The 27,112-nt window shown below is 47.5% G+C and overlaps 10 protein-coding genes across 10 annotated transcripts; 8 read left to right on the forward strand and 2 right to left on the reverse strand.

Annotated features, from left to right (window-relative positions):
• Positions 1–152: 152 nt before the first annotated feature.
• On the reverse strand, positions 153–1,527 carry GLAREA_09028 (Zn-dependent exopeptidase; the record flags this gene model as incomplete). Its single annotated transcript, XM_008077989.1, has 2 exons — positions 153–733; positions 786–1,527. 2 exons carry the CDS (start codon positions 1,525–1,527, stop codon positions 153–155), a joined length of 1,323 nt encoding a protein of 440 aa, XP_008076180.1.
• A 2,084-nt stretch (positions 1,528–3,611) lies between these two features.
• Positions 3,612–4,049, reverse strand: GLAREA_09029 (uncharacterized protein; the record flags this gene model as incomplete). Its single annotated transcript, XM_008077990.1, has 1 exon — positions 3,612–4,049. One exon carries the CDS (start codon positions 4,047–4,049, stop codon positions 3,612–3,614), a length of 438 nt encoding a protein of 145 aa, XP_008076181.1.
• Positions 4,050–4,541: 492 nt separating this feature from the next.
• GLAREA_09030 (uncharacterized protein) lies at positions 4,542–6,328 on the forward strand (the record flags this gene model as incomplete). Its single annotated transcript, XM_008077991.1, has 6 exons — positions 4,542–4,718; positions 4,766–5,016; positions 5,098–5,400; positions 5,450–5,583; positions 5,714–5,872; positions 6,066–6,328. The coding sequence occupies 6 exons, from the start codon at positions 4,542–4,544 to the stop codon at positions 6,326–6,328; spliced, it is 1,287 nt and encodes a 428-aa protein (XP_008076182.1).
• Positions 6,329–10,851: 4,523 nt separating this feature from the next.
• Positions 10,852–11,592, forward strand: GLAREA_09031 (uncharacterized protein; the record flags this gene model as incomplete). Its single annotated transcript, XM_008077992.1, has 1 exon — positions 10,852–11,592. One exon carries the CDS (start codon positions 10,852–10,854, stop codon positions 11,590–11,592), a length of 741 nt encoding a protein of 246 aa, XP_008076183.1.
• Positions 11,593–15,687: 4,095 nt separating this feature from the next.
• Positions 15,688–18,515, forward strand: GLAREA_09032 (Actin-like ATPase; the record flags this gene model as incomplete). The annotated part of the gene is made up of 10 exons (XM_008077993.1): positions 15,688–15,782; positions 15,836–15,879; positions 15,941–16,229; positions 16,559–16,728; positions 16,805–16,952; positions 17,006–17,225; positions 17,364–17,451; positions 17,539–17,733; positions 18,019–18,137; positions 18,201–18,515. 10 exons carry the CDS (start codon positions 15,688–15,690, stop codon positions 18,513–18,515), a joined length of 1,683 nt encoding a protein of 560 aa, XP_008076184.1.
• A 2,721-nt stretch (positions 18,516–21,236) lies between these two features.
• Positions 21,237–21,569, forward strand: GLAREA_09033 (uncharacterized protein; the record flags this gene model as incomplete). The annotated part of the gene is made up of 2 exons (XM_008077994.1): positions 21,237–21,456; positions 21,508–21,569. The coding sequence occupies 2 exons, from the start codon at positions 21,237–21,239 to the stop codon at positions 21,567–21,569; spliced, it is 282 nt and encodes a 93-aa protein (XP_008076185.1).
• Positions 21,570–22,247: 678 nt separating this feature from the next.
• Positions 22,248–22,919, forward strand: GLAREA_09034 (uncharacterized protein; the record flags this gene model as incomplete). Its single annotated transcript, XM_008077995.1, has 4 exons — positions 22,248–22,392; positions 22,443–22,669; positions 22,736–22,813; positions 22,869–22,919. The coding sequence occupies 4 exons, from the start codon at positions 22,248–22,250 to the stop codon at positions 22,917–22,919; spliced, it is 501 nt and encodes a 166-aa protein (XP_008076186.1).
• Positions 22,920–23,595: 676 nt separating this feature from the next.
• On the forward strand, positions 23,596–24,208 carry GLAREA_09035 (uncharacterized protein; the record flags this gene model as incomplete). The annotated part of the gene is made up of 2 exons (XM_008077996.1): positions 23,596–23,892; positions 23,945–24,208. 2 exons carry the CDS (start codon positions 23,596–23,598, stop codon positions 24,206–24,208), a joined length of 561 nt encoding a protein of 186 aa, XP_008076187.1.
• A 441-nt stretch (positions 24,209–24,649) lies between these two features.
• Positions 24,650–25,357, forward strand: GLAREA_09036 (uncharacterized protein; the record flags this gene model as incomplete). Its single annotated transcript, XM_008077997.1, has 2 exons — positions 24,650–24,982; positions 25,037–25,357. The coding sequence occupies 2 exons, from the start codon at positions 24,650–24,652 to the stop codon at positions 25,355–25,357; spliced, it is 654 nt and encodes a 217-aa protein (XP_008076188.1).
• A 563-nt stretch (positions 25,358–25,920) lies between these two features.
• Positions 25,921–26,215, forward strand: GLAREA_09037 (uncharacterized protein; the record flags this gene model as incomplete). The annotated part of the gene is made up of 2 exons (XM_008077998.1): positions 25,921–26,121; positions 26,192–26,215. The coding sequence occupies 2 exons, from the start codon at positions 25,921–25,923 to the stop codon at positions 26,213–26,215; spliced, it is 225 nt and encodes a 74-aa protein (XP_008076189.1).
• Between the last annotated feature and the right edge of the window lie 897 nt (positions 26,216–27,112).

Genomic DNA, 27,112 nt, shown 5'->3' on the forward strand with positions numbered 1-27,112 from the left:
GTTTGGGTGACTTCAGATAAGAGAGTCATATCATTTCTGAAGTGGGGTGCAACGGTTGTCATTCTTGTTCATTTATTTTCGTTGATCATTCATATGCTCTGATGCCGGGTATATCATGTCTCATCATATCCCAAACCTGCTCCAAAATTCTCTTAACAAACGGTTTTGTCACCCAATCCCAAGTCATTTCCAGCCAAAAGCATCTCCATAAACCCAGCGCCGATTTCTTTGATGTTGCTGTTGTGCTGAGCTTGTGTTGGGTAAAATGGGCATGATGCAGCTGAGTTGCCGAATCCGAACTCAACTGTGTAGCCGTGGATAAGGTTCTTGCTGGTGTCTGCAAAATGACGGGAGTAAGAGTAATCATCAGAAGCTCCAGATGTGGGGTACAAGTCGGCAGCCGGAATCACAGCGTATGTACGTCCAGCAGCGGTCGACATTGCCGATCCGATTCTCTTTGCTGCTGCGACGTTGGCAGTGTTCTCAGCAGCAGGTGTGTACTCCCCGTAGCCGTTACCAGAGCCAGGAGTATCAGTCAAGATACCACGGACACTGTCGTAAGCTGAGTTAAGGAAGTTCATGGTTGGACTTGACGATTGGTTCTCATCAGACCCCCAAGAGTAAAGAACATCTCCAGCATAGGAGTGTAAATCGATGAACCATCGGACCTTTGCAAAGGTATCCATCACATATTTGATGGACTTTGTCTCTGGCTCAGAGAATGCAGCAGTTCCTAGAGATTGTTAGTCGAGACACGTGGATAGGAGAGCGAGTGATGTGCTTACCATGATATGTCTCTGATGAGGGACTTGTAGATGCAACACTTGAGCGCACACTGGATGCAAATTTCTTTGTGAAATCCCACACGAAATCAAAGTTACGGTTCAGGTCGACACCGATCGATGCAGCACTCCCAGTCGAAGAAGCCGTGTTGCGGTTTTTACGCCAGCAGCTATTGGAGGAATGATCATAGGCAACTCCATCAGGGTTGCTCAATGGAACGAAAACAATTCCTGTCGAGTAGGCTGTCTTGACTTGAGCTGCCGTGTATGATTTAGAACCATACTTGAGACCAACATTGTTCTTGTTGGCGTAAAGAAGATCTCCAATGAAGTACAACAGCCCATCTGGGCCGCCTCGCTCACGAGCATGAATACCAGCATTCAAGTAAACGCGATAAGCATTGTTGCACGTTCCATTTCCACCAACTTTACCACCACTGATGGTTGCTCCATTGACAGTCTTGTAAGGGGTTGCAAACGTGGAGATGCCGTAGACGGAAGCGAGACCTTTCAGTCCGCTATTGATCTCGTTAACGTTGAGGATATTAGTGAGCGTCGCTGTTTGAGTACCAAGACCGCGAGGTGCTATGGTTCCACCACTGAATCGGTCGCCGGTGGCGATTGGGACACCGTTGGATGTTTGACGTTTGAGAACGCGGGGTAATCCTTCCCGCTCCTCAGGGAGAAGACAAGCCTGCGAGAGGAGAGGTGCAAACGCAACATAGTACAAAGATGTGAACTTCATCGTGACGGCTGGCTGGTTTGGATTGGAGAACAACAGCTGGAATCCAAGTCTTCATTCTGAGAGAGTAAAGCCGCGTACATATACTCATCCCCTCACTCCTCGAGTGAGTAGTGGCTTTCAGCTATTTCTCATCTTGCTTGGCACAGCAGATAATCCGAGCCTCTCAACCCTGATTTGAGAAGCTTCTTACGGGTGGCGGTCGTGATTTTGGAAGCTGTGTAAGGCGAGAGGTTGATGGAAGCAGGTAGGAAGATAGGACACCCGGACCTTCCCAAAGCGGCCGAATCCCCGTTTGCGCCATATGAAGTGACTGGTCGACAATCAATTAACCTTAACGCTACGGGCGATCCCGATCTCCTTGGCCCTATTAATATCGACTCAATGCCGTGATTCGCCCCACCTACATTCCTCACATATCATTCTTCCCCATGGAGGTCACTGCCGAATTGCCTGCATATTCTTTGCTGCAAGATATGGGCTAGGGGTTTGTTGCAAGTTGGATAGCGACTTTCCCATGCAAGACTAGGCGCTCTTTTTAGAGCTTCTTCTCTTCTTCTGGCAGCTCTTCTCATCCAAATACCGTGGGAAGCCCCCACGGCAGTCACCCTGGTGGAGTCTTCGCGTGCAACAAGATACGTTGTACCCGAACATCGATATTTGATCCCAAAGAAAAGCATTGTCGTATTGTGCAAGACTGCGACGGTGTTGCTGCGACGATTTTGCTACGTAGACAAGAAATGTTGCAGTGCGAAGTGTTCTATTGAGAAGTTAGTTGAAGGTTACGACACTGATTTTGCCTTGCAGCAGGCGGCGACTTTGGCGATTGCGTCGGGACACTCAAATAGGATTTACTTGGCATTTGGCTGAAGGTGACAGAAATGAAGGTGTCAAGCCTTCAACTACGCGCCGATAAACATCTTTCAGCACATGTACCTGCCAAATCGTAACCTTCCTGAAAAGGAGTCTGCGTGAAGAAAGATTTCAATACTCACAAACTGGGAAACTACGCGAATTTCCAATGCATGTTCAAAATATCACATCCACACCACCAAAGTTAAAAAGCAAGTCGGTCGCTTAGAAGAAGATTATCATGTTGAGGAATACGATGCATGCTTAATTGTAACGACACTGCGATTTCTCCATCCGTCGACTGCAGCTCATCGATTTGATTGAGGATGGTGGGGAAAGTCGGTGCGCCCCTTCATCGCAGAATGAGGTGACCCACTGTATGCCGATTACTAATCCAACCACCCCGCGATGGGAGCTTAGACTGCTCGCTTAGCTTCTGAACGTCTCCTCATGTTTCTGAGCCTACAACACGTAAGTCCAAGCCGATTTTGATCAAACTCTATGTTCATTAGCACCTCCAAATGTACTTAATCTATGTTACTTTAATGTTTATAAAGCATTTCGTTTAATTATCTCCCATTGTCTCCCTATCTCCAGGAACTAGTGTTGTGGTCAACCCTTTGTAAATAGTTCCAGCTACATTATATTTGCAGGACTTTAGACCACCACAACTCTACAACAACTCCTTCATGTGTAGGTAAAGCCAGCAGCTTTATGTTAACTTTCTGATTCGCCATACAGGCTTTGCCTTATTCGAGTCTGTTCTTATTTTAACAACCTCAGTTATGTATATTTATCCATTCTTCTGTACAATCACCACTTCTGACATGGAATTTGACGGTTCAACGTATGACATGGTATCAGTCGGATCCTTTTGGATGCTATTTCATTTAGAATCTATTCCTTCAGTAACTATGAAGAATAGATGTTGTACTCCGTCTTATCCACGTGTTCTTCGCTGGCATTTATTCAATAATGGTTGAGTATTATTCTCTTTATTTTCTCTCTATTCTCGGTGCAGATGTGACAGAATAAAGAAATACTTACTAACCGAAATAGGGAATTGTTTTTCAAGAACACAACACATGAAATGCGACTTTGGGTATGGCCTTTCGAGTCACTTGGTGCACCTTTTGGAATTTGAAACTGTTGTTTTGGAGTCCTCTCGCCAGAAATTGTCGCGATCAATATTTTGAAATTTACTCAACATTCAGGAAAGTAATCAATAACGAGGCCTATTGCCAAGTATATCTATTCCAATGACTTTGCACCCGTGGTGCTTCTATTCCCAAGATATGTGGTGGATCCTCACTACCAAAGAGGTCCAATTCGACAATGAAGTCGGCATACTGTCGCTTGTGGTTTTCGAAGTCGACGTTTAGCTTCGCTATTCTTTCGTTCAATTGCTCGTCCGAAAGTGGGTTTTGGTCGTCCAATTCCCAGAATTTGGTGGCCGCGGTAACTAGTTCGTAGGCTTTGCTTTTGTACCAGTCGCAACTTTCTTTAACTTGTACATAGTGATCTAGATCCAGGGTTCCTACTTCAATCCTGGTCTCGAACGTTGCAAGCATCTCCTCTGCCCAGCGATGCAACCTATCGAGCTCTCTTGTCATCTTGTCAAAATCTGGTAATCGAATTACCACCGCATTTCTGGTTTGGTCTGAGAAATTCATGTTGGAAAATAGCTGTTCGCAGGTTAGCAGTGAACGCAGTTTCTTTCTGGGCGTAGGAGTACCAACCTGTATAGCGAAACGTGTCGGCGCAGAAATCTTAATCCAAATTCGCATGGATCGATATCAGTCTCAGAAGGCTTACAGGGGGGGTTGAATGGACTAGTTGAGAACCATAGAGATTGTGCTAGCCCTAAAACCCGCTCGGTACAATAGGACGGAACTTATCCGAGAAAACTTATTTCTTCTCACAACAAAGCGGCAAAGTCTTCCAAAATCTTTCACACAAACAACGAGCAAAGCTAAACACATACTCTTCTGGCAATCATCTCTCTCAAAGCTTTAATCGTTAACCTGGAAGTGTTACTACATCCGACTCCGAATTTGACGCGTCAACTTGAAGGTAAACAACCTCCAAACAACCCCCAACAGTTGCAAATAACTTCCTAATCTGACGATCTCAGACGTTTCGATCATCAAGCAAGAGTATACAGCATGTCTCTCTTTAGATCTCAACTGCCAGACAATAGAGAGGCAGCTTTCGAGCTGCAACCTTTGAAGTTCGACTCTTCCGATGCCGCCAACTCTTCATCTTCAAACGATCTTGATATCATCCGCGGAAGACAACACGTTCACCAAGCTACCAGACCTCCCAGCTTAGATATTACAGAGGTAAGACTACAGATCTCTAAAGAATGAAGAAAGCTGAGCTAAAAAAGGGGCAGAGTTCGAGAATCGAGATCTCCTCCCTCGAGGCCCCGATTCCCATCAAACCACGAAGCGTGTCTCAAAGCTTGATAACAGTCTCCAGAGCGCTTCCTGGAACTCCGCAGTCAACTAAAGCCCTCGGCATTATTAGATGCCCGGCTCCTGGCAACAGTGCACAAACCAGTGCTAAATTCGCTCTCTCTAAAGTGCTAGAAAAAGACAAGACCATGACTCAGATTACTCAATCTGAGTCTGAGGCTTTGTGAAGCGTGGTCTTCAAATTAAATAGAACCCCACCACCGGCACTGGCCGCACAGCCCACAGCATGATTTACCTCTGACAGATGGGGGTACCCCCAATACCCGCTGCCGGCACTTGCTGTGGCTTACCAACAGCCCTATGCCTCACAACCTCCTTTCCCCGGGCCACCTGGGCAGCACTTCCAACCGCAATATTCACCATCTCAACAATATCCAGCACCTCAGACATTTTCTCCCGGATTTCAGCAGCCTGGGCAAGGCTTTCCTGGAGGCCCGCCTCAACTATTTGGAGCTTCACCTCCACCTGGACCATATATTCCGTATTTCGGCCCAGAATCACATACTCCACCCGCGCATGGCACTCTACCCAACTTCCTCTGGCCGTTGTAGGTTCCGTTCCAGCCAAACCCTGAACAATACTCACAGAAATCGCAGCACTCTACCACGTTCACTCGTGAGACAAACATCACGGACTTCATTTGGAGCCCCCGTCGTTCCCCCATATCAGATGCAGCAATTACACCAAGGTCAACCAACCTCATTCCAAGGTCAGCAAAGCAACTGGCAAGGTAATGGATGGAAAGGACAAGAGCAAAAACCAGCTATGTCGTCAGCTGGCCCTTAGCCAACCGCCCACCAATCCTGCCGCCTGCTCCAGGTCTTCCTCAGAGACCGTCCCTTAGAGCTCTACCAAACCAGGCTCCATGGAATCTCAAGCACGACGTGCCAGTTTGAAGGGAAAGCACAACCATAAGCTTATCCTCAGGAGATCTAAAGGACAACGGAATGTCCGCGATCACGGTTCACACCGCGACCAAGATGCAGGTTCCATGTGTTACAAACCGTATGAGGAACACGGTATGTCGAGTCTATACCAGGGCACTTTGCGCCCAATTTCCATAGATTTTTCCAACGAGATAGGAGGCTCAGACAATCCCAAATTGTCACTGGTATGGACATTAACCCAATCGACACGGCCCACAAATGTCCCAAATGGGGCAACAACAGCTGCCCCCAAAGCTACCATTGGCTAACATACAACCCCAACAAGCGCAGATGGGAGCACCCTCTCAGTATGCGCCGCCACAGGGGGTGCTCCCCATCCCCCATCCGACAGACTACATCCTCTATTTCCTACCCTCCACCCATCACTCCCAACAAATACCCGGTGGAGTGATGGGCGGCTCTTTCGCACAAATTCGACTTCTCGACAATTTCGTCAGTCTAGTATCGCCGAGGTTTCTGATTCAGATCAGTATTGGGGTTCCCAAAATCAAGCGAGAGCTCTCAATCTGTCAATCCTTCAAGAGATAGGGCGGAGGCGGGGATAGGAGAGGGCTACATGTATTTGTAAATTAATTGCACAAACATAAATATTTAAACATTATTACAATTACCAACTGACCAAACTTGAATTCATGGAAGTGCTTGTTATGAGTTTCATATCTGCTCTTGATCGACCCTTCCTAATCTAGTGTGTCCTCCAACCCCAGCTCATGTTGGCAGCACTTACACACCCTCATTTAACATTATTTTTTCCAATTGACTTTCTCCAACTTCTAACGTATGCCATCCAACCCACCAAGTTCCGTATCTGCCACCTCATCACCAACAACCATATTCCTCCATGATCGAAGTTTCGACACGCATTCGTCGTGCATAATCGCCACCAGCAACAGATTGGACAGCTGCGGACAGCTGCAGAGGGGTCATGACCTTTATTCCCAGGAGAGAATGATCTTTCACGGTAATCTCCACTGGCAGGTACTCCATTATCTGTGCAGTCATCTCGTGTGGGCTGGCTTGCATCGATGTTTCTCGCTTCGGGGTTTATGCTCGTCAGGTGTTCGCAGCTTTCTCATCGTACGGTCAGAGTCGTAAGCAATAGAGGAGTAATCCGGCAGAACAATGGTGCATGACAGTGTGATAGTAAGCTGTGTCGTTTCTGCCGTTACATTGGTATGGATTGGCAATATCCTAACCTTGCTCCAGATTCTGTTCCAGTCAGCAGTTTTCAACTCTCTCAGAGTACACTCCATATCGTAAGCAATAGAGGTGTAATCTGGAAGAACAACGGCATATGCGAATCTGAACATCTGCCAATACTCTGTGTCATCGTGGCGTTATCGGTTGCCATTATCCTGACCGTGCTTCAGACTCTATTCCAGTCAGCTGTCTGCAACCCTCTTAACATACAATCGAAGTCGTAAGCAATAGAGGAGTAATCTGGAAGGCCAACGGCATTCATGGTGTTGTTGATATAGTGTGTGTCCCAGAAAGGGTACCAGTGCCGCCAGGAGACGGCACTGTCAGCTTGTTGCTGATACGATAGTTACCTGGTTGATTCTGCCAGTAGCCATATGCTTGTCTCAATCTCAAGCGAGACGGTTTGCATACGTCCGGTAGAGCAGAGGAAAGTTCTCAAGCTCTCTTGTGTTCTCAATTATAACCGCCCATATTCAAGCCTTTATGTATCGCTTCCGACTTTCTGAACTTCGATCGACTTCGGTAAACGCTAAGGTACTTAAAGGGGGTGTAACAGCCGTACGTAATAGGAGGTCTCGAACGGATTGGAGGGTACGGAGTGTTGTGTTTTGGAAGGAAGGTGCGACTGCCGGCGGTCTTGTCGGAATTGAAAGGTAACCTGCTTCTTCGAGACTGCGTCTAGGTGTCCTTTCATCGTACTCTCTCACACTCATCGCTTAAACCATATCCTCCGCCATTGTTGTATGGGTGCATGTCTTAGAAGAAAGTACGTATCGGTTTCAAGCCCTATCCAAGAAGTCAGCATCATTAACATGGAATTGACTTAGGTAAGGAGCAACGTCCTACCACCATCTCCACTCTATCGTGTGTTCCAAAGCATCAGACTCCATATTGAAAGCCCTCCATCTTCCCCTTCTGGCTGAAGTAACAGATATAGATAGGCTGTCTGAGATCATCGAATTGATTCGCATGACCACAGCTGTCGCTTCAAATGAGAGAGAGACTTCTCAACACGTAGCTAACACGCAGTGGAAAAGGTATGGGAGCGACATGGCGAGTCTGTCTATCAATCCCGTGGTCGTAACAGCGGCTTCCAACACAGGAGACTTTCTTTCAAGACAGTCGACTCAGCGCGACGTGACCAAGGACTCCTCTTTCTCCCGCTCGATACGTCGAGAAAAGAAGATGACAATGCCATTTGTCTTGTGCATAAGTTCGATGAGAGATCATTGGTATGCTTTCGAAAGGTGGCCCAAGAATTTCATTCTGATTGAACCCCGATCTCATTCTGATTGAACTCCTGTTCTCGGTTCGCTTGAAGTATCGAGTGAGCACAAGTCTTGGGAGAAGTGGTGGTATTGATCGTGAGGGTAGGATCTATGAGAGGTGGTTCGAATAGGACTCAAGGTTGGAATGCGCAGCTTATCTGTATCGAAAGGTTGGTTCCTTGCTCTCGTCTCGCGGGAAGTATTGGACATCATGGGCATCGACGCTGCTGGTCGCTGCTCCCCGAACGAGAAGTTCTAAGTAAGGCTTGCAGCCGGCAGATATAACGATGCTATGACTGTACTGCACATTATTGGGAGGAGTCGATGGTAGTAGTTGCTAGGATTATCGCTCCCACAGTTGGCTTTCTGTTCACATCGAAGTCGATCCTTCGCCCAGCGGCGGGCTCTGGTGGTCGCATCATGCTAAGAAGTATTGATATCTGTATCAAAGGACGTATGCCAACTTTGGCATTGCTTCAAGCTGGGAATAGGTTCGACGGATTGATATAGTCGAGGCAGTGGAGTTCTGACAAGGCTTCCCTGGTCGAAAAGGACAAACCAATAGGGAGTAGTACTCTGCGTCTCTGCTAGTAGCTTGGGTCCAGTCTCTGGGTCATTTCTTCAGACTCTAGTTGTTGGAGAAGCGTAACTGGGAAGATGGTTGTATTTCTGTGATCTGGGATCGTCGCCGAACAGGAACTGGGATGTCGCCCTGTCGTAATGCAACCTCATAGAACTGCTTGTTTTGCTGCCGCTCATGATATGAGCTGGTCGAATTCAAGAGTGGACTTTTGCCATTCTGATTAACTTGTCCGCGACCGCTGTAGCACTCTGAGTTTGTGTTATATGGCACTTCGCAGCAGGGTTTCCTGATTTTGCCTGGATCTAGTCAGTTTCTCGTCGCGCATCGATTGAAATGATGAAGGCATCGAGGAAATGAACTCTGATATGGCTTTCGCATGGTCGCAGCTCATAGAGAAATAAGGAGAGATAGTATGGCGTGGTCTTACCTTGCGAGTGCGAGTATTGTCGCATTTCCCCCGTTTGCGCATCAGCATCCCAACCCCAACTCCAGCACAACTGACCAAGAGTCCCGCCTTCTCTTAATATTAAGACGTGCGTAGGGACATAAATAGTATAATAGCTATGTCATCTAGTGTTGCGAAGGTTCAGAGAGGGTAGAAGGAGAGGCTTTGGCTGGTGTATCGCTCTATCGCTCCACTCGAAATTCATATTGTGGAAGCGAAAATGTCGGACCATTGTAAATAGAGTTCTGTGGCTTTGAATACATCGTCGGCACTGATGATGTTGCAGCAGTTGTTGGAATAGTTCTCGTGCCGGCGTTGTTTATGTTGGGGTGGTCGTGATGAACTGAGGACCATCACAGAATCATTAGGATAGCAGGTAGGAGACTCCAAATTTTCGTCCCGACCGACACTTTCGCTGTCAATCTCATTCCGCGACAACTGAAAGAGTCCACTTTGATTTTATAAAGCAGCTGGCATCAAAGGAGGTTCTTTAGAGGCTTGATTGTTACATGATTTACCACTTTGTCGCCGCATGTCCTCCCGCATCGCGAAACTTGACAAGGCAAGTACCCGCATATTTCCTCTCAACGCCCTTGTCTTGAAAAACAACCACCATTTTCTCAATCGTCTTTGTTAGAGCAACAATTGTACCATAATATGAATTCAGTTACGGCGTTGTGGGAAATTACATTGAATTGAACGTGATCAATTGGCCATATATATTGCGAAATCGCACCACAGACATCACTGCAAAGCACTACACTTCTTTAAAACTGACAAATTTGTGAGATATATGCATATTAATCGGGAGCAATAGCTTTACATAGCTTAGAGGGATATCTAGCTACAATATTGAAGAGGAAAAAGGGCAGTTTACGTCTTCCTGTTGAGTATTTTTTTGGATTAGGTGACATTCACGAAACGAAAGCTACCCCTGGCTAATTTTTTGCCAAGACTTCCATTGTCCTGGAATCGTAGGAGATAGAATATCTTTTATAGGTTAGCTACCCCTCTTTGAGATCTTAAAAAATTCAAGGCCCTCACACAAACAATTTCGTCCACACAGTTTCGCTTCATCGACGTCTCACAACATCTCCAGTCAACATCTTTGACTTGTTTCCTCTTCTTGTCCAAATTCACACCTCCTACACCACAGCTTCTCGAATATCTCGCTATCTTTCTTGATCAAAGCATCTCACTCATCTATTGAGCCTTGCTCTTCGTCGCTGCGTTGTAAGTTGGTTCTCCTTCAGACACGAATCAACCCGTTCAGGAATTGATCCTAACGTGTTATCAATAGCTTGAAAGATGCTTCAACTACCCAACTTAAAATCCATAGACTTGGAGCATCCGGACAGACTGCTCCGCGACCTTGTCTGGTTTCTCTGGGATGTTGAAATGGAGGCAACGGATCTCTATGACGATGATATCACTCAATACCTCAAATTATTCTATCGCGGCTACCAGGACTTACTTTGGTATAACGATAAATACAGCAAGGATCGTGTTCTCCACGAAGCTGACGAAAGGAAGCTAAGAGAGCTGAAGAGGGACTATGAAGTTGATTGTGACGGTATTCGCATACGTCTTCAAATGGTACTCACGGCCCTTTGGAGCTACAGTTTTAACTGAGGCGGAAGTCAAGCGACCGTATTTCCATGTCAACGAACTTGAGGTCCCTCAATTGACAAACTGGCGCAAGTATTTAGACTTCGAGGAAGAAGAGGGCGATTACACTAGAACAGTATTTCTCTACGAGAGATGTCTAGTTACCTGCGCTTTTTACGATGAATTCTGGTTCAGGTACGCACGCTGGATATCTGCCCAAGATGGAAAACAGGAGGAAGTACGCAACATTCTTGGGGTCCGCGAGCCAATATTCATCTGTTCTCCTTACTTCGCCACCGAGCGCACTCTTCAGCAATATGCGTACTTTGAAGAAATGTCAGATCGCGTGGATGTCGCGCGTGACATACATGCTGCTATTTTAGATCGTATGCCTGGTCATGTTGAGACCATCATTTCTTGGTCCAATCCGGCGCTCAATATGCTCAATACTATGCCAATGGCCAAGATCCATACGCTGCATATGGTGGTTATGCAGCATATGTTCAGTATTATCAACAATACATGGCAGCTGCTCAGGACGCTCAACAAGCCATCTCCGTCTTCTTCTCTCGACAACAGACAGCAACAGCAATATACTCAGGTGGAAATGTGGAAAATTGGACCGGCGTTTTTCAATATGGGGAGATGGAGCAAAATTTCTGATTTTTGGTCAGGATTCTCAGGATAACAACATTGGCAATTGGCATTTTCCAGCTCGGGAAGGAATTGACAGACAAAAAGCACCTTGGGCCCCTTTTCATGTATCATCCTCTCTCTGTAATTTTTAGATTTCCATGCAAGCAAATTCTCATTGTTTCCATCAACTAATTTCAAAAATAATGGCAGAATCTTGAATATCCTCTGAATGTAAACAATGCTAAATTCTGCGGAATTCTCCCACTTGAGTCTGAGTTTTCCGAGCCCAAAAGCTGCGCTCTTCCGTTGGTAGCCGAAATTACATCAGTCTGAACTCTGCTCAACGCGGAAATGTCATCTTCCGCTGCATTCTATTGTCTTCTGACCATCATCTTCAGCTTCATAGATCTGTTTGACTCGGAATGACGCTCTCCCGCCGATTCCCATTGTCTTGCGGCCGTTATCATAAACCTCAATGGATCGGCTCAATATGATAGGCCCCTCTATCCTCAACAAAAGGAGCCTGAGTGCGTAGCCAGCCTGACAATCAGTCATGAGGCCATTCTCTGGAACCTTCGAGCACGGAGTGAACGGCAAAACGCGCTCAAATCTTCAACAAATTGGCCTGGATGCCTCGCCAACATGATAACGAGCTTTCCGGAAGGTTCCTTTGCCGTGAACTCAATGAAAATATTGCAATATCAAGCCATAAACAGAAGGAGTTGGCGAATATGGCACCAAAACAATCTCCCATGGACCCACTCAGCAAGCCAGCTCTCAGACATGATCACTTGATATTCGGAACTCCACCAACCGAATGATAGCATTATCATTGGTCGATAAGGCCATTCGGTTGAGGTGGTTGTTGATGGCGTAAGCGAAGCCTCCTGTGATCCAGGTCGCGCTAGCGCCATGGGATGTCTATATAAACCTCGACCTCCTCCCTCCATCTTCTTTTCTTCTTCGGCCATCGACACTCAAAGATATCAAGCATCAAACTTTCAAACCACAAATAACTTCTTTCATCATCCGTCTTCGCCAACCTCTTCCTCAAGCAAACAATCCTTCAGTCTTTGGCAACTCGCTTTCCCTTCCTCAAAATGGGTTGGAACTATCCAACCACCTTCCGGGTTTGTTTACCTTCTTAGATCGAAGTCAACAATATGAACTAACTTCACTCGCAGTGTCTTGACCTCGCTTCAACTTCTCTTCTGGACGAAGCTTCCGCTCAGCATGTACTAGCTTGCAATGGCATGATAAGGTATGTTTCTTTCGATCTTTGTTTTCACTTGAAGTTTGTCTAACATTCGCTTCACCAGACCTTCTTCGGGCTTCATTTCTGGGGGATGTGGACACACCAATTCAACATGGTGGGGCTCCCGGGCTGCAGTTGACTTCAACATCACTGCGCTCCTCTGTTATTTAGCAAACCTGGCAGCAACAAGCAGAATGTATGACGGGCACGCCAAAGCAGTAGAGTCTTCCGCAATGAAGGTTCGCCTGAGCGAAGATTCTACTGTTTCGTCATACATTCAGCGAGTTGCCACGGTGCGCTATTCACATGAGCTGGAGATTAGTTGGGAGGTTTGAGGGTAAGTCGTTTCCTCGTGAGAAAATGTGTACATAGCTGACTCTGATAACATAGCAGAGGCTGAAGCGAAGTATGGCCACGTGGTCCATATCGCTATAGATCCATCTCTCGCTTTGGGAGATGTGTTCTAGAGCATGTGGACCACGTGGTCGTATGGAGCTTCAGGGGGGTGGGGAGGACGTGGTTATATTGGGGTTCAAGGAGGAGAAAATGCTATTAAGGGCCTCAACGGCAGGTTTTTCGATGGGGAGGAGGGGGAAGTCAAAGCAACATAGCTCCTTCGCAAGCCTACAACCATAACGACTACTTTCGACAAGCCATTCTGGGCTCCTGTGGGGGAATAAGGCGGACAAGGCAGCAGACAAATCATCAAACAAATGAAAACACAATCAAACATCTCTGACTTTTCATCCTTGCAAACGTGACTTGACATTTTCCCACTGCCTTTATTTCTTGTGACCTTGTTCTGGGTGTCTTGGTGAAAGGGCTCAGCCTTGTCGCAATAGAGAAGTCCGGGCATTCAGGTCTTGTTTTGAGCACCTTGCACCTATAACTCAGACCCTACAGAGCCTATAACTTTATTTCAGGTCCCTTTAAACCGTCATATCAATGGGCACTACCTCGCTATAGTAAGATGCAAGCTCCCGCTCATGTACTGCAAAACACCAAGGACTGGACGAGAAGTAACATATATGTAGCTAGTATACGCATTGAAAGTAATCAAAATCATTCTCTACAAAGAAACTCGCGTTACTATAGATATAAAGAATTTTGACGTTTCGTTGTGAATAGAGCACGACCCCTGTCTATGTCCCTCGGCAGCCGCCTTCAGCGACCGACAGTGCATTTCCTTCTAACGTGTCACACCCAGGAAGAAGTCCACGACAACCTCGACTTGGCTCAACTGCGCAGGGAAGTCTCATGTGCAGAATCAAGTATTTCTTCGAACCTGTCAAAAGCTTCATACAGCTATGCGCGTTGGGCATGGGCGACCGAGTGTAAAGCGACATCATTCCCATCGATCAACATAAGTACGAAGGCAAGCCGAAACGATGACGGGAGTACGTTCGACATCATCTGCACGGTGTGGGATTCCTTCGCATATCGAGAGATGCCCATCGGAATCGAAACTAAAGCTTGTTGGGCAAAAGCACGATAAGTAAGGAGTCATAGCCAGTTGCCCTTAGAGCAGAACCACCACTTAGCCGCGAGGCATCGATGCAGAGCACGGCGACAAAAGAGCAGGACTTGCAAATAGGAATCGGATAGGCTATCAGAAGAGGAAAGAAAGGTGTGTACTCCATTGCGACTTCCCCAGTACGATCCGACCCGCTGATAGCGGGGTATCGCGGGGTCAGGTTCTACTGCTGACAACTTTTAAGCTAGCATTGCAGCATTATTCGAGCGAGCGCATACTCCGCAGAGACTGTCAAGCTCATGCCAGATAATTGTAGAGCTTGGTAGACAATATTAGCTTCTGCAGCTCCAATCTAAGTCGATCACAGTTGATTCCGGACCAACCCGAGGACTCGAAGCCGTACACTCTCGCAGGAGAACAAGCCGACCGAGACGAAAGGCTGTAAAAGACATCTAAAGCCCTATTGACATTCCAAGAAAGCGCGAGCCCAACAACCCTGCCGAAGAATCCTTCCATAACTTCAGAAGTAGCGTGACTGCCCTCCTGAATGACAGGCGGCGAGAAGCGGCCTGGGAACCCCAATGCTCCTTCCAAATGGACTTGCAAGTGGCCTTGAAGTGATATCTTTTTGGCAGAAACTCCTTCGGCATGGGCAAGCAATAGAAGAAGAAATGTAGGTTGACTTCGGGAAATTAAATCGACCTGCCAATCTATTGTGGCACAGGCATTGCACAATTGACAACGACGGCAACTATGGCTGTCAAGACCAAGCAACAGACAACTAGAGCGAGGAAGTATCACGTAGAGTACATCATCTTTGTGCTAGACAGTAGATATATCGGTTTTCCAATCCATCTTCAGTGATACGAGCCCCATTCCTCCAGGTCTCTAAATGACGGAAAGATCCAGTACATCACGCAATTAAATCGCTAGATGCAGCGTAAATTATGGCTGCCATTTAAAGATTCCTCTGAGAGACGAAGAAAACCTCATCGTTAGATTCTCCGTGAGCCTTGAGGCAGGAGCAACATTCCATATCTAGAGCCTGCCACCTAGCGAATGCTGTGATTCGCTAAGCGCAGGCTTCTTATAAGGTATGCGAGGCATCCCGAGGTCCCCTCCAGTGATCTCCAGGGGTTGTCAGCTTCGGACAGACGGTGGCAAAAGGCGCTAGCTCTCAGTTTCCATATCAAATCCTGCGCCTCCAAACTGACTACCACACAATGTTCTAAAAATCGCGCAACGAGATAAACAACAGCACAACACTTGCAATGCCACCATCCTCGTCTCCATCACCAGCACGACAGAGTTTAACAAGATTACCCAGACCTTTCGGTGAAGGATGAAATTTTCCGCTTTCCGTTTCCCGAGCTCATGGTGTGGAGTTTATCAACGTTCCAGAGACTTACTACACCGCCATGCGTCTACGCTTGAAGACCGAGACGCGAAGCTGGAAATTGGATGAGGACTTTGACACCATCCAGAGATTGAGACTTCTCAATCTCTGGAAGGAGTAAGTTTCTAAATGCCTTGCAGAAATTTCGAGTCAAAGCTGATACCTCGAAGCCGATCTTCGGACGACCAAGTCAGCCCTTCATTCTGGCTCATTGGTATGAACACCCACTTGAATGAATACCAATGTCAACAGGGAGACCACTGACACAAAGATAGTATTGAAGCAAGATGGCCGCAACTTCAATCGACATCCGTGGAAGTCGAAATATCATCGTAATGGTCAGATCCCTCCAAGTCTCAGCATGAATTGGGACGCTCCACAACCCAAAAACGAACCACTTCCACCCGCCTCATTTACGAGAATGAGCTCCCTTACTCGAGCTCAACATGAATCGTTTCGAATCGATGCAGATTGTCGTCCTCGACAAGACATTGCGCGCAGACCAAGCGCTCGTGGCGGCGAGATCTGTTCAGTATGCTCTACAATATCCTGCGCCACGGCAAGGTTTGTTCCGGATGACTTATCCCGTTTACGAAGTTGAGCTAAGTCATGGATAGAACTCGAGCATATCCATGAAACAAAGGTTGAGGAGCCGCCCATGGCACTCCTTGACTTTCAAGGAAGACTTCTAGCTGGTGTCGGCAAGGACCTTCGAATTTACGACCTCAGAATGAAGCAAGTACTCCGGAGACCGCAAGCAGATGTGGTGCTCAAACCCTTTGTCAAGTTTAAAATCGCAAAGAAGCCGAATCATTGTTAGCGATGTCCAATCCTGAGTTTGTTCTTGGTAGCTATCCCCTCGACCGAGTATGTGTCACTGACAAAGCTAACAGCGATATCAAGGCCGTTTGCAGCAACCACCCATTCGTGGGTGGTGGTAAGAACGGGGGAGCTAAAAGCCCCGGGACACCCAATGGAGCTCATCCAACTCTCCCACAGGCAATCCTCAAAGTAGGTCATCATTTATCAATCTCATTTTCTGCCAAACCCTCGCGAGTCGAGCGTCCGTGGGGAGGGTAAGCACGAGGGAGCACCAAGCCCCAGCACACTAAGCGGAGCACAGCTAACGTATTCCACAGAGAATCCTCAGCTCTTCTGCGCATGCGACGGCGGCTCTAGGCTGTGGTCAACACCTTGTGCGCGATGGCAACTCGCCATCTACCAGGCTATCCCCTCTGCTTCCAGATCATTGCAACCTAAGCTGCATGGAACACCACCATCGACTGCGTAAGCGTCATGGGAGAGAAGCTGATGATGGCGCAACTCTGAGCAGAGGGAAGACCGTCGCAACATTCCCAAGAAGCTGATATCAAGCTGATAACGGAATTCCAGCCGTCGTACAACTACTCATACAGCGGAGTGTATGAGTATATTTGGAATCAACAAGCTGATGAAGCTTCCATCAACCCAAAACCGAACAAAGAAAAGATGACCCAGTTCGTCTTCGAGACCTTCAACGCCCCAGCATTCTACGTCTCCAACCAAGCCATTCTCTCACCTGTAAGCCTCCAGTCGTACCACTGGTATCGTTTTTGATTCCGGTGGCGGATAGGAATTTCCAACTGTCTTACAACAACGACGACCACAACGGAAATTATGAGAACTCCCGGAATCACCGAAGCTGCAAATAATTACCAGCTGGCCACCCACATGAACCCAGCCAACACATTCTCGGAGATGAAGGCGTCGAAGCTGCAATACGGAAATGGCGCTCGACTTTTGACCCGTATGATGGTAACAAGGTGAGTGCCTATGTTCGGAATTGATGATTTGATCTGACTGGGTTTCCAATAGTACCTGACATGACAAACAGACACGAACGGAAAGTCCAACAAGGAGCGATACCACAGACGCCCAACGACCGATCATTGTGTTTGGAAGAGGAGCAATCGGGGCCACACAGAGAAATTTGGAGTGTTGGATGATGGTTGGGATTGGACACATCATGTACTGGATGGAGTTGGAGGCCTGCAGGGTGATTTGACATTGGCCACCAAGGCGACAGCAGGTATGAGTTGGAGCTGGACAACATATATATCGTCCATGGCGAGCTCATCGGACTCTTAGGGTGATATTTCATCGTGTTGGTTGTTGTAATAGCTTGGTGCTGTCAAAATTCAATTTCCAAACCCCACCTTCTAATCCTGGCCCCTTGTGATTCTCCCCCCCTATTTGCTAAGCGAGAATCGATCCCCTGATGCCAAAACTTGTAATCTCCGCCAAAAAGTTGACGAGTTTCGAAATTCTGGTGTTGTGAGCCGTGATGAGGATTTTCCAGTAATAGTGAATAAAGCTTTTGGTGAAATTCGCTTTGGCAGCCTCGCCACCGTCGTCAAGGCCGGCGCACGCACAGTAAAACTTGCGTTTCCGCTGAATGTTTTGACTCCCTCGACAAAATCGAACAAACAATCTGTAAGTAGGCAATTACAGCCATTCCACTCCACCACCGCATTCGCAATCGAGCTAATACCTCAGCTCAGTACAGTAAACATGATTTACGGATTTGCAATCCCAACTCGCGAGAGCGAACCCCCAACCCCTCCTACCACCACCACCACGAATGCCGCCGCCGCCGCCGCCGCCGACCCCCGCGTGCCCCTCACCCGCCGCCAGCGTCACAAAAAGGTGGCGCAATACTACGCGCGCAAATATGCGGAGCTTCCCGTCCTCTTGGGGACGCAATTGTTTATCGACGCGGTCGATTATGTTCTGCGAAAGGAGCAGAACGGACGCCGCCGGGTTGAGCTGGCCCACCACTACTGGGACACTTTGATCAAGCCCAGCTTGTGAAGAACTCCTGTGAGGACAGATCCACAGCGCACTGGCAAAGACATTTAGCTAACTTCTTTGAGGAAAGCAGATATCCACAATCAACACAATCAACACCATTCCTCTAGCTCCCGGAGCTACCAAAGCTTGTTGAGACAGTGAGCCAAGCAGACAAGGGAAGAGGGGTGGTGCTAGGGTGATAGATGTGGGATTGTGTCGTTGTTTCAGAGCGTTCGGGACTTCCTCCTTGGTGAGGAACGTCTTTGGTGAAAATTTGGAAGAGTTTCGAGTACTTGAGCGTTGCCTGAGCTTCCTGGACCTGTGAAATGATGAGTGAGACTGCGAAATTCGTCAAAATGCCTTGTTTTGACGTGAAATTACCCCATGACATGACCATAAAATGACCGTTAAAACGAGGAAATGACTTGTTTCCCATATGAAATAAGAATCCAAGCAAAAATGACCGTAAATACGACATCTAATCATAAAAAATGAAGGTGTAAGCTTTGCTAAACCCCCATATGCACATACTCATAAGCGGAAACTCATGAAAAAGGCTCAAATCAAGTCCTTTAGATGTGAAAGAAGACTACAGCTCACGACTCTTTCCAGAATCATTGCTGCTTTGCACCGAATCACATATATCAGAAAAGAAACACGTCTGAGTGACTTAAACCCGACGTAAAAGGCCAAATTCAAGCCTGTCACACGTGGAAAAAGCACCCCAGCTCACGGTCTGTCTCCACAACCACTCATACTCTTCACTAGACAATGTCAACGCAAAGGGAAACTCGGTTAGCAACTCACGACACCCCACATCGAGACAGTCGGCCAAAAAAAAAACGCCAAAAGAAAGATAACCAGACCACCATTCGTAGATCTCGGAGACAAAAGTGAGCCCCAGTCTGGAAACTCCTTTCTCTTGTTAGCATAAACCCTAAAGGGGGGGATGTCTTACCTGTTGTGTTTATAGTCGACGATCCCGTCGACGACTTCCCTGCCGAACCTATACACAAGTTAGCCAGTGTATTAAGCTGGAGGGGGGGGGGGTGAGGGAATTTGCTCAATTAAAATATATAACACCCCAATTTGAAGCGATGTGGTGCTGCTTACCTTTGCGTATGAGTGTATGTTCGAGCGTGCACTCGAACATCTTGCAGAGGCAGCAGGAAAGGTCCAATGGACCCAAGACTTGGGATAGAGCATCTTCATACTTGGACATGATTCAGCAATCTTCTGGATTCAATTTTGAATATTGCTGGCTATTAGTATATTCGAGAATGATATCTTTCAATCATCTTGTTCCTGGCTTCCGGCAGGGCATCGGTTGATATCAAGAAGCGAGGAGGGTTTAACTGTGGGTCGACCAATCCTCGCTCGAGATTGCAACTGGGAGGCTCAGGTCCTTGCACGTCTCTCAATGGGATTCGAGAGCGTGCTGGGTCTGTGGCTCGAGTCTCGACCGTTGTCGGTTGGAGGACAGCGGAGGGCGAGTGAGTACCACCTCTTGGACTCTATCCAAAGGAAGATACTGACTCTGGGAATCGTCGTTCCAGGACACCGTAATCGCCTTTGTAAGATCACGTAGTTCCTACTTCTCAATCGCCGCAACAACAAGTCACACGCATCAAAGGTAGGCGCTGGTTTCCCATCAGCCATGACGCGTTCCAGCGCAAGGATTAACACTCCTATCGACTCATTTCTCATACTTGTACGCCGTATTCAGTCGACGATCATTGAGAGATTCCCAAGCTTAGGCGATCGCAGACAAAGAATATGCGGAGAGAGCGTCCCACCATTTAAGTCGAATCGAGCAGCACCAATTCCAGAACTCAGCACTATAATCTTCCAGCAGCACGTAAGAGGTAGAGAAGAGGCATGCGTGTCACGAAGTATGCAGCGTCAAGGAACCAAGGGCGGCTTGGAGGGGTGCAGCATCCTGAGCATGGAAGATTCTGAACGGCCAGTATCTCAACTACCTGGGCGACGATCACTCCCATCCGAATAATATGTTAGATTTGATGTGAGCGGTGGCCACCATTTAGTCAAGGAATGCACCTGAGACACAGATATTTGGCGTCAATAGCGTGGAGCGAAAGCTAGGCTCAAGGGTGGACCAGAACTCTTCTACGTGATGTGGATGAGGAGAAGAGCAGGTAGTAAGAAAGCGTTGGACCGAAAGGCCCCAGCGCTATGTAATAGCAACATATTCCAGCAGGTCCAGATTTTCAGACCGAGCTGTCCATCCAAATGCATAGCCGATTTAGAGGAATGGGTATTAGGTATCTTGCACATCCCATTGCAATTCGTGTGGCGGACACATTAGAGTGGGAATTTCTCGGATGTCGCCAATGAAAAGCCTTGTGGTATCCCGAATGCAGCAATACCCTGACTGGGCATCGTTCAAACCACCATTAGTCCGACTTGATTGGTCTAGTGCGATGTAGCCAGTGATACACCATGTATCCGGGAAATTGATTCGTTGAACCTGCAATACGAAAGCCTTCTGGCTCACATAAAGGGGTAATGTGGACCTCGCATACCTAGCTTTTATAGTTCTTTAAGCCCTAAGGTATGCGTTTCAACTGTGAATTGAACTTCGGCCCACGTAACAACGGTATAGGTGGTGCTAGCGCGGGAACCGTGCGCCACAGAAGCCTAGGTCGATGGAGTTTCGAGAGCATAGTCCACCAGCCGGATATCAAACACCACAAATCGATCTTACTGCAATACCACAACATCATGGTACGCACTCAACTTCGCCCCGTGGGTATTCAAGCCTGCAAACTCCTCAGAAGATGCCTCACCGAGGTAGGACTCGCTTTCGCTGCGTCAGGAATCGGTCCCACAGCCCATTTGCCGCAACTATCCACAAATCCCAAGAAGAATGCAGCTGCAACCCCGGAGAAGTGGGAAATCTACGTTAGTAGAGGGTTCGGAAACACCCCAGACGAGGATGAAGGTAAGCATACGGATCCCCATACTCTGGACGTACTCTCTGACTGGATACCAGACGGATTTGCTTTGTGCAAAGTAATCCGAACTACTGCCAAGGCCGACTATTTCCCAAGTTGAGATATTCTCGAAGATAGAAGTGCTCGGAATGCGATACTGGCTGGGAGGATGGAGGATTGGGGACAACATATTCGTCGATGCCATCAATGTAACCAGATCCAACCACGCTTTCCGTCCTGTTCTCGTGCCCTCACAGTAACAAGCCTTGTTGGGTCCTCATAATCAAATATCCCCCTTTTCACTGACAGCTCGGTAACTTGGAAGGTTTGAAGGAGCCAGACGAGCCTCCGCAACCAATCAGTGACTCGACACAGTTTTCATGAGGCTCTGACATGTTCAATATCTCCTCCTTTTCTACCGTGATGAATAAAATTCCACGCTTCTGTAGAGTAAACGTCCAATTCCAGAAACATAAACCCTTCATCCAATCAGACGCCGCTTGAGACCCTATTTGCGTTCTTCTTGAACACCCCCTGTGCAGGTCGTATGAAAGCGGAACTCCTCCGCCCCGCTCCGCCTTCCTCCTCCCTCCACCACTGTAACGAGGGCCATTGTCGCCGCCAAACAGGGATTAGCGTCAACCTCACAAGCAGTCACAGTGAATGACCCCAAAACCCTAGATTTAAAGTAATCGTTGCCGAAAAATTTTGCTCTCTCCTTCTCACACCAACCTCCACAACCCCCTCGGCGATCTCCACACCAACAACAATTCTTCAAACAAAAGCAACAACATCAAAAATGCGTGGAAAAGTTCGTGCTGCCACCAAGAAAGCCGCCAAGAAAGCCGCCAAAAATGTTGTCAAGGGCTTGAAAGCAGTGGTAGAATTCATGGGATCTGCTCCTATCGTCGTCGGTGGAGTGGTTGATCACGTTGCACCAGGCCGTAAGAAATCCATGCAACTGCTACCGCAAATCAACACTAACGTCTCGTAGAACCAAGAGCCGCTGCGCCTGCTGCTGCTGGTGGTGGTCCTGCTCCTGTTCCTGTCGATGGTGGTTCTGCTCCTGTCGGCGGTGCTGCCGCGGGCATGTATACTCAACAACAGATGGCACCTGCGCAACTTTCGGAACTCTACAATCCATACCAACCCGCCGCAGCTGGCCCTGCTCCTGTCCGTGCTGCTGTCGCCGGTGCTGCCAATGGAGTTCCGAAGATCGAGGTGACCCCGCCAAAGTAAGGAATCTACCACGCTTCGAGCTTCAGGTAAAAGCTAACCTCATCGTAGTTGATAAATACATACTCGACGATCGACTTGCTTTCTGTGTTCTGGGAGGAAGGAAGTCCGTTTGGACGAGTCTCTGTGGTAAGAATTAACTCCCTCCCGCACTGGAACTCCCAGGCTGACCACAATAAGAAAGCAATTGGATATGGGGGTGGACGGTGGCTTTCGCGGGTTGGTAGAGGAGTAAGAGAGATCCAATACAGTCATTGCCGCTTTCAGTTCTTGATAAAAACGTGCCAATCCGTGAGACGTGCCATCTCGTGAGACCTGTAGACCCAATTAGACAAATAATACTGCGTTCCTCCCCAAATACACGAATGAAACTTACGAAGCTGGTCTCTATATCTCACATTTAAGCAATGCCCGTAGGCCTCAGTTAACTCTGTTGTATTTACTCTATCTAATCATTTTAATGAGCCAAAGCTTTTACGGGTTTTAACTCATTAAAACTTCTCAAATTATCAAATTCCTCCCCCTTCTTTCCCCAAGGCTGATACAATCCCCAATCTCCATTTATCGATTAATCACTTAGCCACGTCCAGCTTTCGTCACCATAGCTTTCCTCTCTTTTCCAGAACTAGTAGAGTCCAAGGAGAATTAGATGTAGAGGGTTTAGACTTGAATGAAGCAAGATATTGCAGTTAGAAACGCTCATATCAGACTTACCAGAATGCCAAAACCTTCTATCTTCTAAAATATACCATGGACAGGGGGCGGGTGGGTGAATGCTGGCCGGCAAAGGTAAAATTCGGTATCTTCCATTGCCGAGAGAGCACATTTCTCGAAACAAGTCCTCCCAACTTCGAACAACAACAAAGGTCACGGAAGCGGCAACCGATAACCACAAACAACAATCAGACAACATGACTTTCCCAACGCCAGGTAACGCCAGCCTGATTAGCCATCTCTCCACATGGCGCCGCAAAGCACCCGCCAGTGAGCTCCACCGTCGCCTCTCCATCAGCTTTTTTCGCCGTCGTCCCTCGCGCCCCAAGCCAACAAGTACTCGGGCAGCTTTCACTTACAGCAGTGCTTTGCCAAGGACCAACAGAAGGTGGATCCGGATCAATGATAGAGAAATCGACCCAGAAAGGGCCACGCTTATATCCGCGTGTCCGACAGTCTGTTTGGAGGACGAGTCGCCCGAGGAAGCCAAGCTGGTAAGAAGCGACCTTTCAAAATTTCTGGGTATGGGGACTGACTCGAGACCAGAAGGACGCCACAATATTGAGATATGAGCTTTATCGCACAGTATCAGCTTCTCGGAGAGCCACGGATGTGGAGGTTCACTTCGCAATGGCCTTGTGGGCGAGCGCGGATTTCGACATCGACCTTGTGGCAGCGTGCGGTATCATCCACACTTGGGAGTGGATTTGTCAATCTGAAGGATATGCGTGTGTCGATTACCTGAAATTGAAGGAACGGGCTCGATTCTTGATCCGGAAGCAAGATAAAGGTGGCTGCGGAACTTTTTGAATTGATGAGGCAGGGTTAGAGTCGCCCCATTGGAACCCCAGCAAAGAGACACCGGAAGGTGCTGGAGATGCAATCAAGTACCACATCTTCAACCAAACTTTAACTATGCGAGGACGGGTTGAGAAAGTTACGGTTAGAGAAGCGGCTCGCCATGAGGTAGATGAAGTAATGGAACCTTTTTCGCTCTCAGAGAGTCATTCCAACCCGTGAGACCCCTAGATACCAGTAAACGTCCAGTCGTAAAGCCTTCTTTGCTTCCAATGAATAGAAGACCTGAACATACCTGAGTAGAACAGCCCGTGCAACGGCTAATTGGTGTGCCCGTTCAATGCCAGGATCACTGTTGAGTCTTTCTAGTGAACCGACCCACCAAGGTTTGCACCCATCCCATTGCTTCATCTCTCTCTCTCTTTGCAACGACACACCAACGCTGTACGAAAAATGTCTACAATCCAACCATCAGCACGCAGCCACGACGACAATCTTCAAAGTCGTGAGCGAGTTCTCGCTCACCCAGAAGCCGTCGAAGTCAGCATGCAGCAGGGCAGTATACTGGCTGCCACCCTGCGTCCGATCCCCTTTCGGTTCGGAATACTTTCTACAAGAAACGGCGTCGACCCCTCGGACACCAACAAATACGTTCTCATCGAAGGACGGCAGCACATTACAGAGGAGCGGTACGAAGCAATTGAAGAAGCAGCGCGTACATCAGTCGAAATTGGTGATAATTCGCTATTCATTGACCTGCACATGTCGGAAGCGGAGGAAAGTCTGGTGAGTAGAGGACCTCAGCTCCTGATGAACGTAATTAGACTGACCGTAAACCAGTCCGTTGCTCTCCTCTTGAGATGGAACCTGCAAGTCAACTTGTTGCAGGGGGGAATGATCTCGGCTGAGAAGATAATTTCTGTTGATTCAACGATGAAGCTTTTGGAGGAAAAACGCCTGTCAATCAGAGCCGCAGAAATTTCAGGGGTTCAATGGGTCCTTAAAAAGATCCAGGAGTTGGATGAAAATAGTTTGTCTCTGCAGGACTCGTCTGTGCAGCAATTGAATCTCAAGCAGCGGGCTAAAGCTCTTGTTGAACACTTTCTCGCGAAGTTGGACGGGTGCGTTGAGGAATTCTATGAGTTACCCAGAGAGCAATGAGCGTACTCTTGAGGATGCGTCGGATTGCTTTGATAGGACCGGCAGATTTTGAGGAAGAAAGTCGCAGATTCATTGACCTGTCGTATTGAAGCAGTGGCTGCTAGTTGTAGTTGGCTCGATTTGAATTGAATAAAGTTTTGATCTTGAAAGAGACCTGCCAAAATAGACTTCGTAAACTGCCATGCTTTGCTTCTAGCATCTGAATAAACCGAAGACTTACTCAGAGCTGCTTTAAATTTCTTCCAAGCATAGCGAACAAAGTCGTGAGTGAAGAAACATATGCGTAGGCGTCCGTGCCCAGTTAAGCATCCGTCGAAGTCAACCCGACAGTTGTCGACTACGCACATGACAACCACAACCTTCGATTTAGGCAAGTCGAGAATCAAACGACTCCCACATCAAACATCTCGATAACGTATTCTCGGACAACAATCCAAAGTGCCATGGCCGAATTAGCTCTCCACGTAAGGGGTTTCGCAGGTAGCCTCCCGAGTTCGACAATATTCCTATCGAATTCCAACGGCAGCGAAGGCTTTATTCCCTTGTCAAATACCGTCTCTACCATGCACGCCCCTGAGAACTCTCACATTATCATCCACAATGATCTTGTTAACCCCGAGGCAGTTGTCATTCCGCTCTTGACACCCAGCCTTCATGTCAATCTTGAGGTTCTTCTAATTCGGCTGCCAAAAATCAAAAGTATTGGATCTGCCATCTTCCAAGGATACTTGACAATGATGATCCTTAATATCATATTTGCGCTGGTTTGTAACCCCGCAATCTGTGTCAAGAGACCATCATCCCACCAACATGGTTTTGCTAACAACTAAGCAGGTCTTTCTTTCTGACGAGGAATAAAAGGTAATAGTGGTAATAGGCTTCCTACATCTTCCAAATGCGTGTGCTGACGAGAAAAACAGGGAGCTGCGGCTCGCTTGGAGCGAAAACTGGCGACAGTGCTTCGACGACATTGATATACTTGCTGCGTTCATACAAGGATTGGATATGTACGATAGTCAATCGATGTAGCTTGGAAATGAATGTGCATCGTCTTTCGTTCATCAAAGGATTCGTCTTATTCCTGTTAAGCCAGACTTCTTAATGGAAACGATACAGCCGCTACACACTTGACGCAAAAGTCGTCACTTCTGGCTTTGTGAACTGGTAAATGCGTGAACGTCGATAAATCAGCTAAGTCTATTCATTTTCAAGTGTATCAGGAGCTTTTCTTACCAGATTTGAGACTATCATTTACTTTCATCACATCATTACGCACCTCCGAAGAGGGCCTGGGTTTAACTGCGTTTTATTGCTACGTACTTGCCTCGAAAAATCTAACTACTATTCTAATCTAAAGAGCACCTCGAATTCAAACACACAGTAATATCACATATAGATATCGGGACTTATTTGACCAGTCCGTACACACAAACATCCCAACCACATGCTCTGTTTCAGGCGAATTCAATAGAAAGATGCGAGCCAATTAGAATTCGCGCTTTTCAATCTCGCCAGCCAGAACACTGCACATAGGAAGGCAGCTCCGGGGACCCACACGTGAGACGCTAGTCTTTTTTCCCCTTCAAAAGCGAAGTCGGTCTCCTCGTCAACAACCTTTTTCACACACATACTGGCAAAGTAAAAATTCAAGATCATCACTACCAAGTACCACCCATATCACCATCAAATTCTTCTCATCAAAGACAAGATCCTGAGGAAGTGTCGAGAGACACTTCAGGAGCTTCTCGGCGTGGA

The sequence above is a fragment of the Glarea lozoyensis genome (assembly GCF_000409485.1).
Source record: "Glarea lozoyensis ATCC 20868 chromosome Unknown GLAREA1, whole genome shotgun sequence".
Classification (NCBI taxonomy): domain Eukaryota; kingdom Fungi; phylum Ascomycota; class Leotiomycetes; order Helotiales; family Helotiaceae; genus Glarea; species Glarea lozoyensis.